The sequence below is a fragment of the Barbus barbus genome (genome assembly GCF_936440315.1).
Source record: "Barbus barbus genome assembly, chromosome: 34".
NCBI classification, from domain to species: domain Eukaryota; kingdom Metazoa; phylum Chordata; class Actinopteri; order Cypriniformes; family Cyprinidae; genus Barbus; species Barbus barbus.
This window is the reverse complement of record NC_136762.1, coordinates 19974290-19984778: the sequence shown is the minus strand read 5'-3', so window position 1 is coordinate 19984778 and position 10489 is coordinate 19974290. Positions and strand designations below refer to the sequence as shown.

Genomic DNA, 10489 nt, shown 5'->3' with positions numbered 1-10489 from the left:
GAGATTATACACTTCATTATTATTCTCTCAACAGGTCAACTTCTTTGTCATTACAGCGCCTGGTGAGACAAAGGGATTTTGGAATCCATTAGTGACTCTAAATGAGAGACTAGGAGATCATATTTGACGTCACAATAACCCAACTTTTTTGCACATGTAGACTCATGGGTCTTTGATATGGGATTCACGATATATTGTTATGCAGCATCAAACAACAGAGGTGCTTTGATGAATATCTTATTAAAACCAAGACAAAACTCAATTAGCAATAAAAAACCAAATAATATGTATAATTTATGTTTTAAATATACACATTAAATATATATTTTGATTACACTGATTGTAAAATTTTGCTGAAGCATATATTTTATTTGAATTCACTTTTGCATTTCGCAGAGAAAAAACAAGTCTAAAAATTGCAGTCAGACTTTCATGTGAAGGGTTAAAGCTGTTGACATTTTTAGCTTCTTGCCCTGCTTTCTGTGGAAACCTTGCAAAATTAGTAACACAAGGTCTTTGAATGTAATGTTCCGTAAAAAAAAAAATATTTCTGGGAATTTTAGAGCCACGTGCTTATTTCTTATGATCATGTTTCTTACTAAACTAATCTCTAGCATAAAACGAGTTCTGGTCTGAGCACGCTATTTAGTCAAAATGAAAGAAATGTTTTTTATATATATATATATATATATATATATAGCATTCATAATGGAATCTGATAATTGGAAGTACGTATTTGATTGCTTCTTTTGTCCCTGCAAATATTGGTTCAAGGAGCATAAAAGAAAGGGGTTGAAGAAATAGTTCATGCACTCACCCCCATGTCGCTCTAAACCTCTTTGATTTTCTCTCTTCCACAGAACACAAAAGGAAATGTGAGGCAGAATGCACTGGCCTGCTCTTTTCTTTACAATGAGAGTAAATGGGCTTTCCAAACTCAAACATTAACAAACAAAAAGTGTCTTAGAAGTGGTTCGCAAAATATATATCGTAAACAGCAGCTTTGTGGGAAGAGACTAACATTTATATTATAATTCATGAAAAAGTTATTCAAAAGCTCACTCGCATTCACCTCAATTTCAATACTGTGACAGGTTCAATGACCAAGAGTCATTGAGGATCAAACCCATCATGGAAAATATACCTTCATAGAACATAATAGATAAATAGTGTCTACTTACAGTATACATCTTTGCAAATGGACATTTACCTGCTTACAAAAATCACAAGGGCAAACCAACATATCTCACACCGACTCTCTGGCACAGAAGCTTTTCATTCCATTCCAGCTTTTCCAGGAGAATTTTTCTCTTCTATTTGGTAATAGTTGACCCTGTGACACCTATTTCTGGCAGCTTGAAGACGAATGGACATGAAATGTGAGGCATATACAATCTGCCTCAAAGAAACACAGCATGAGCTCTTGGTAAGAGGCAGCAAACTGTTCCCATCAAACAAATCAGTGTCATATGAGTTTCCTGTCTTGTGATGAAATATGTCTCTGATGCACTACATATAAACATTATGATTTGAAAGCCTTCAGACTATTAAGAGGATTTCATCCAAAAATGACAATTCTGTCATAATGTTGTTCCAAACACGAATGTTGTTTTTATCATACAATTTTGGACCCCGTTGACTTTCATTAAACAGTTAAACTATCGTATTTTGTGTATCAAGATGCAACAAAGTCATACGTGTATACAACGGCATGAAGGGGATTAAATGATGACAGAATTTTCATTTTTGGGTGGACTATCTCTTCGAAGAGTACTTAATTGGTGGCTAATTTTATTCTAACAAGCAAAATTGCTATTGCTCATGGCAGGCAGCGTTTATGGTGTATTTTTTGTACAGTATGGCTAACACAAATTCACTTGGGGCAAGTTCGCTGTGCGTGACGGATCTGTCTTTATTCACAGTGGATTTGAATGTGAATGAAATGAGATACCAAGACAGAGAGGCTTATTTATGAGCAAGACCTCTATTCATCTCTCCTCCTCAGAGCGCTATTGATTGAGTTTTTTTCTTGTCCTTACTTATTTATTGAACATACAGAGTACACAGAAAGCTAAGAGCTCCTGATCATTTCAAAAATGTCCAGACGGCAAGCCATAATAATCATCTCTCTGATAATTACTTGATAATAATGCAATTTCATATCACACGCCAGGAGAATTAAAGTGGTTCACATGTATAAGCCTACAGCTGTAAAGCTAAAGCTATAATTTTTAGAAACTAAAATGCTTACAGATTAGCAGCTGATAGCTGTTTCAGTGTCTGGCGCATTTTGCCATTTGTCTCGTTCATTGTTGTTTCCTATTCTGAATGGCCTATGCAAATTTATGCAAATCCCTGCATGGTTTACCTTGGGAAATGTGGGGCAAACACTTGAAGTTTTTGTAAAATAAGTGCATCATAACTAGATGACCACCCTGATTGTGTTTCATTAGACAAAATTGAAATGGCAATGAAACCACTGGAAAATTTTACACATGTGTGAGGGGTAATACAATTTAAAGGTGCTCCATCTTGTCTTTTTAATGTCATTTCTAATACATTTTCTCTTGTTGTTGTTATCACTGTTGTTATGGCGGCTGCCATAAGGATTTGCACTTTGTGCCGTTCCCCAGAGGAATAAAGTGAAAGGAAGAAGGGTAACAGCGGCGTGCTGCCAAATGGGAACAATCTGAATGAATATTACTTGAGTGGCAACTTAAAAATGGTTGCTATGGTTTCTCTGAAGCACCATTTCACCCCCGCAATGCTCACTTACACTTCAGCTTTTCGAAACATGTTGTCTGTATTGGACTAGGAGTAGGATTTTACGGTAAAAAAAAAAAGGAGTGTAAAGTTAAGTGCGATTTTCTTTTGTCTCACAATGAATGCACAGAAGAATGAAATTATGAATGAAAGAATAATTTACTTTTTGGCTGGATCCACAGTTCTTTTGTGCTTTTGTACAGTTTTTAGGATGCTAGATTCAAATGCATTATTTTTTTCATTGTTGTGAAATTAATTGTCAAAGTGTAATGTTAAAAATACATATTGTAGTAATGTATTCAGACAACTGTATGTAAGCTACTTGTTGGTTGATGGCATAAGAGACAGAAAATTGATGACAGCTGCCAACTTTGGCTCAACCAATGGTGTGAATCTGTTTGTCTGACCAATGGAAGGTTTGAAAGCAAGTATTGTTAGTGCATTTTCTGTTTGCTCACCCTAGTGAGTTAAAAAAATCACACACTTGACATTTTAATTGCATGGCAATTAATCAACAGAAAAACCATTAGCGTATACAGTCTCTGTGGGGATGTAAAGATGTGTTCACACCATGTTGAAATTATCATACTGATGAGATTTTGGCTTATATAAAGCATATTGCAATAACTTGTAAAAAAAAAAAAATCGGAGAGCTCCAAATTGTACCATCAGACCACTGCGATGTCATGCAGAAACATTCAAAATGCCAATGGCTTCAGCAGTAAAATATAGTTTAGCAATTATTGTAAAATATTTCAAATGAACAATTCTAGTTTAACATACAGTGAAGCTAATACTGAGTTGGATAACTAATGTCTACTCTTATGTAGTAAAAAAAATAAAAAAACAGGGTTGAAAAACCCTGATATCGACAGCTTTGCAGTGTTTTATGAAAATATTTTAAAATACCCAGTCAAATATTTTAATAATTTTTTTTTCTTGTGACAAATCAAATTAATTTCTATCCATTCCACAGATCCTGCCTTTTGCAACAGATTGCCTTTTATCTCCTCCGCAGAATTAATGCATTCAAATGCCTCATGCTGCCTTTCATTTATACAACAGATGATTTGCAATAAATGAACCCTTTAATGAGTTAAATTTTCAAAAAAAGACACAATTCCTGACCTGCACACAGAGCCTGAGCTTTGATCTCTGGGCTTCGTTTTACTTTGTTTTCCTTCATCTTGAGGTCTCGCTGAACAAAGCTTGTTTGTGTCTTTGAGAACCACTTTAAGGTCCTTGTTAAGTCAAGAGGTGGTCAGAGAATAGTGCAAATCTAAAACCTGATACATTTTTTGAAATAAGGACATGGAATTTCACTCCTAGAATCCCTTTCTCTCCCTCTAGCCTAGCTGATTTCTTTCCAATTGAATCTTAAGCAGCCAGATGTGTTTGACATTGGAACCAATAACAACAGCTGTTCTTTATGAAACCTTCTGTTGCAGGCCTTGAGAATATATTTGTTTCCACCACATCGTAATATCTGCGTCTTCAAGTCTGCAGCATTCTTCTTTTACCTATTCCTTTGCAAAGCTGCTCTAAGCTTAATGACATCATTTAGACCCAAACTCTCACTTCACTGATTTTCGTAATACGTTCCGCAGGAAAATACATTTTGTTGCGGGATAAAAAGGTTGGCTAGTGATGTTGATGTACCTCATGCTATATTTAGCAGATATTGAGATGTCATGTTTGAGTACTGGCATATAAAAGAACAGTCAGAAATGACATACCTTTAATATCTCTTGTTTCTTTGAGTCAACAATGAGATTATATGAAGAGGAGATGGAAAATTAGTATATGGAAAATCTCCTCTAGAGTTTCAGAAGAAATCGCAACAATGTTGCAAACTGTGGTCAGATTTTCCAAAGACATCCAAGTGGGAAATGTTAGCTGTGACTATATGCTTACTCATAATGCTCAACATGGGTTAACAAACTGTTGCTGCCTCTCACAGTTTAAACAAGGTCCTGGGGTCTATTAGTCATCTATTATGACTCATGCCTATTAGCATCATTGCCACCACGCTCCCTATTCAAAGGGACCCATTGTATGAAATTAGGTGGTCCAGATATGGTGACTGCAGGGAATACACATGTTCTTATTAGGGAACCCTTGGGGATCGGTGGCTAGGCCCATTTTTCCCCTGCATGCATTGCCCATCTTGCTCTTGGTGGCCCTGTGCTGGGCTAGCAATCAGCGTTGATGGCTAGATTTGATAATTAGCATGCAGAGACATTCGCAGGCGTGACATAATTGCACCAACTTCTGCTTCATCCTCTACCCACTGTGATCATGTTTGTAATCACAACATTGTTGGTGCCTGTGTTCATGTGAGAAACAGATGACTTTTGTTACTTGCTTGTAACAGTGTGCAAACGTCTTTCAGTCAATTACCGTGTGTTGTGATATATATATGATCATGTTAGATACACGTTCTAATAAACGACAAGACTCTTTCAAACACTGGTGAAAGTGTGGCATTTTACTCAAACATTTACAAGGTAACACCGTTGCAAAAGGTCGCTCGTAGTGACAGATCTATGTGATTGTATTCACACAGGTCATAACCACATTGTTGTAGAATAAAATTAGCTAACAAAATACAAGACTGTATGCATTTATATTTTGTGTGTGTGGAAACTGTTGCTGTTGTAATTCATGTCTAAAGCTGAGTGCACACTGTGATTTTACCCTGATTCATACATTTATTTTTATTGTTGGTCACAGGGTGCTTAGTATAATGTTTCAGTTGATTAAATTTGAGATGATTCTTAGATTCCAGTGAAGTTTTGAAGTTTTGCGTCCTACAATGTAATTGCTGCTACAATGGCAGTCTAATGAATAATTAATTAGGGAATTGATGACAGATGCGTACGAGTCAGATCAAAATCTGTCAGTTAAAAAGTTTAACTATATTATATGCAAAATAAATTGAATGTTACTTTTTCAACATTACTTTCCCAAATTATAATACTAAAGAAACTGCAATGAGCAGTCCATGTTCTCTTTGTCCAGCCACGACTCCAGAATTATTATTATTTATTTTTTCCCTGGCAAAACATTTTAATGTTAGTGCAATGAGATGCTTGATATTGTTAAGTTTAACTTCAATTTCACATTCAAATGAAGATGTAAGAATGGACAAGGACGAGGTCTGAAGATATTTGATGTTGCATAGTCTACTTTGGATTTTACTCAAGATCTCACTGGGGACACATCATAGAGGCAACTATTGCAAAGGATATGAAAAATTGCACAGTGTGCACCCAGCTTAGGCTAAAGAAAAAGAAAATCATGAAAAGTATGGCTTTATTTCTGTCACACAAATACACAAACACTGACATTCTACCATTAATTTCCATAAATCTTTTGGGTCATATACTCTTGTTAATTCATCTGAGAAATGTTTGTCTTGATGAGTAATGTAGTGTGGTGTGAATGCATTGTAGAACATCTAATTAAGTCTATCTCACACCTCCAGAGAGCTGTCAAAATGAGACCTCAATTCTTACAGCTCTCCAAGAGAAATGGCAAAACGACATAATAGCAAAACAACTGGCACTTGCTCCTGTGAAATTATAATTTCTTTAGCTCTCGCCACTTATAAAAGGTCAGGCTCAGTCTCACGAACATTTTATGGAGCTATGCCTATCTTCAGAAATGTAGAAATGTTCCAGTGCGAGCTTCGTATGTGTCTTAAAGCAGAGCATGCAGTCCATTACCAGAGGCGAAAGGCTGTCATTTTATTGAACTCCGATTGCCGGAGCCCTCTTGAGAGTGTCTGGGCTTGAGAGTGAGAGGCTCTGAGGGCAAGTTTCAGAGCAGTGATCTATATCAGATGAGCAGTGATCCTTAGAGGATTGTGAGGCTGATAGGGTTTATAAGATGTTCTGCATCATTTGCTTTCCGGTATGGCTGAGAGCTAAAGCAACAGTGTTAACCGCTTCTCCTATAAATGAAGATACTGCAGGGTCAGAGGTGATGGGAAAGAGGTAACTCAGCCAAAACACTTGATATTTCTCTGGCTACTTCCTAATAGCGGGAGAAAAAGAAAGAAGGAAGTGAAAAAGAGCTGTCAACATCTTGTCGTGGTTTGCTGATACTCCCCTTGGCCATAGTGGGTTCAAGGACAGGGTATTCCCAAAAAGATTCTTCTACACCTCCAGTAAAAGCTGCTCTGTAAATTTGTGTTTAGTATTAGGGGTTTTCATTCAAGGTCAAAGGGATGTATGAGGGAATCTTGAGCCTGGATCACTAATGTCCACAGAAACATCCAAACAAAGCTGAGAGCCTGAGTATTCTCTTTAGTCCTCATGAAAGAAAAGCCTACTAACAAAAAAGCCTTCGTCCTCATATAAGAACATTGAATATTGGCTGGAATACCACTCCAGGGCTGTGAAACCCCCTTAATGTCTGAGTGCTCCTTCTGATTAGTCTGTGCTGATGTGCCGTGGATCTTCAGAGGCAGCTGTCGGGGACGGGGCTCTCAGGTGATTGGCTCTCCTTCACAGCTACCTCAGAGATGAGCGTCAAGCAGGTGGCAGGGTTGCGGGAGGCGCAGCGAGATAGTAGCTCCTGTCCACTACGTCTGCAAGGGCACAGGTAACCACGCAGGTGTATGCGGACCTTGCTGTGCAGCGAGGCATAGATGAAGGGGTTGTAGCAGGCTGAGCTCATGGCTATCAGGTGGCAACTGACCTGCAGCATGTTGACGTAGCGCTTGTCCACGATCTGGAAGTCCGAGTCTAGATCCAGGAGGAGATTGAGGACTTGCAGCGGGAACCAACAAAGGGCAAATGCGAGGACAGAGGCCACCAGAAGGGAGAAAGTCTTGCGCCGCTGCTTGCTCCATCGCTGCTGGCTATGGGATGGCTCTCCAGGCAACGTGTGTTTGCGGAGGTGCACGCTGATGGCACAGTAGGAGATGCTCACAGACAGCAGGGGGATCATGTAGGACGCCAGCAAGAAGAAGCAGGAGTAGAGTAGGCGCTGTCGTTCGGCTCCCAGCCAGAACTCCTCGCATACTACCAGCTCCATGCCACTGGGTCGCAGGTCCACGTAGCGTGTGTGGAGGGAAGGAGGAGCGGCGAGGGCCAATGAAACTACCCAGACACCCAATGCCACTGCACCACAGCCCCACACTGAGATACGCCTCCGCACTGGGTATGCCACCACCACATAACGGTCCATGGCGATGGCGGTGAGGGATAATACAGAGGCGAAGACCGTTGCACCTTGCAACAGAGGAATTAGGTGGCACATTGGACGGCCGAATGCCCAGCCACGTGCATCAAAAGCATACGATGCTGTCAACGGCACACAGCTCAGGCACATCAGCAAGTCCCCAGCTGCCAGGTTGCCGATGAAGAAATTGGTGGCATTGTGGAGCTTCTTGTCCGCCAGAATGCAGGCAAGAAGGAAACTGTTCCCAACACCAGCAACAACAACGACCAAGGCGTAGAGTGGGAAAAATAGAGGTCTGAAGCGCAAAAGCAGCTGGGTTCCTGAAAATTTATCCAGGGGGTCTGTCCGATTTGTAGCTCCGAGTGTTGCGTTAAAGCCCGCCAATACTTGTTCCAGAAGAGGATCCATTTCAACCTGTGACAAAAACATTCATGAAAAACAAAGACAACCATCTTGCACACACAGGTACACACTCACTCAGCTGTTAGAGATAAACTCAGTGTGAGACTGGCACATGGAAACGCTGTTGCCATGCTCATGATGGAACCCCTTTTAAAGAGTCTTTCTCTTTCTGCATTGATGAGACTTGAGCACCCTCTAAGCGCAAAGCAGAAAGGCTGCGTTTCACACATCCAATTAATTGCCGAAGCAGACTTTTTTTCCCAAGGTGAGTAATAAAGTCTAATTACAGTGTTATTATTTAGCATTATTAAGAAGAAATTCTTAAGGTATTTACCTTTATTTAAAGCCATATTGCCTGGCAGAGATAATTCACAAGGATCTAATGGTTATCAGGCCTTATGAATGGAGAAAATGAACATTTGATGACGCTGTAATTACTTCCTGAGTATACATCAAACTCCATTACACAGAATTTCAAAATGTGTGATTACATGAATATATGATTACAGTAGCAATCATACTACATGCTCAGCAAATATGAGTGGAAAAGGCCAAAAAGTAACAATGATAATGAACATCACATGTAAATGCAATTAACAACTTATAAATGCATTATGATAATGCTAGTTTAGCATAAATTATGATATGCGCAAGGATACTGTGTGTTCTTAATATGCCATCTTTTTGAACAGTGATAGAGATTAAGTATAAATGAAAAACTGCTATCAGTGTATCATGTTAGAAATGATATCGGATGGTGCCATCAGCTGCCAGTAAAGCTGTCAGACAGCGTGTGGTCAGAGTCAGACAAAACAGACGCAGTGAATTGTTGTAGACCGATACAAATTGAATTTGAATTAGTTAGGAGTAAAGCAATTGAATACAAACTTAAAATTTAAAAATTCATTTTTTTTAACAATAAAACAATGCAACACTGATTCCACTATGTGTGGAAAACATAAATTAAAAAGTGTTTTAAAAGCAATTCCAGTTCAAGCAGTTTTGAGAAGGCACATGCGATGTAAATAACAAGCAAGTGCGTGTTTGTCAGAGAAAATGCAAAAAACACAGTACCTGCTGCACAAAAGCTTGGTGTATAGCAAGGTGTGATTTTTGATGTCCCCTCAGTGTTCTTCCACAGTTGAGATGTTGTTCATCTCCAAATCTCCACATCCATAAATGATCCTCTGTGCCTAGTTTTCCATGCAGTAGACTGTATCTGATATCATTTACCACTGTCTCACAGGAGGAGAGTGCTTAGTGAGGTGCAGACCACCAACCCAATAGTCTGTGTTGGAGGGGGTGCTGGGGGGCTGAGAGGGAATGAGTGAGCGAGACAGAGAGAGAGAGAGAGAGAGAGAGAGAGAGAGAGCGGGGAGTGACTCCGTCTTCTGTCACAACTGCAGTAAGAAAACTGAAAAGAGACACAGTTCTTCTACTGAAACCAACCTCCTTTTTTCACTCAATCTCTGTCTAGATTAAAATACACACAGAGGCAAATATTCCAGACATATTCTTTCTAAAAAACTATTTTAATCTTAAATCTTTAATCTCTATTTGAGATAATTTTTCTCTTCCCCAGCTTGGTATCTGTGAGCATCTGATAATTCTGGAAATATCAGTTTGGCGATGCACGTGGTTGGTACACTAATGCACACCACACAGAATAACATAAAGATAAGAACATACTCACACACACACACACACACACACACACAGTTGGTTGTTGAATTCTGTGCTGTAGTTGGGTGTTTCTTCATATGGGCTTTTAGAAAATAAACACTTTTGTTGTTGTTGTTGTTGTGGTAAAAATCACGACACTTCGACACTAAATTGTATGTAAACATTTTTAATCAATGCATTCACCACACTCTCCCAGCTAATTATTTGCCAAGACCTGTATGCATGTATGATCAAAAATGACAAAGATTGGTCTTGCACCCTAAAATATTTGTATTAAGTTAAAGCAGGAGATAAAAAACCCAAAACAAAACCCAAATAAACAAACAAACAAACAGATCTTTCGGGTTTCTTCCTTCATCAATATATTTGTTTCTCATTGATTATAGAAACAACACACATCAGGTGATCATAATCAATCAATCCACAGACTCCAGTTCAACATCTAAACAAA

General features: G+C 38.9%; 1 protein-coding gene across 1 annotated transcript; it reads right to left on the bottom strand.

The window, feature by feature from the left end:
- Window positions 1-7227: 7227 nt before the first annotated feature.
- LOC306853927 (prolactin-releasing peptide receptor) lies at window positions 7228-8361 on the bottom strand (the record flags this gene model as incomplete). The annotated part of the gene is made up of 1 exon (XM_079391639.1): window positions 7228-8361. One exon carries the CDS (start codon window positions 8359-8361, stop codon window positions 7228-7230), a length of 1134 nt encoding a protein of 377 aa, XP_079247765.1.
- Between the last annotated feature and the right edge of the window lie 2128 nt (window positions 8362-10489).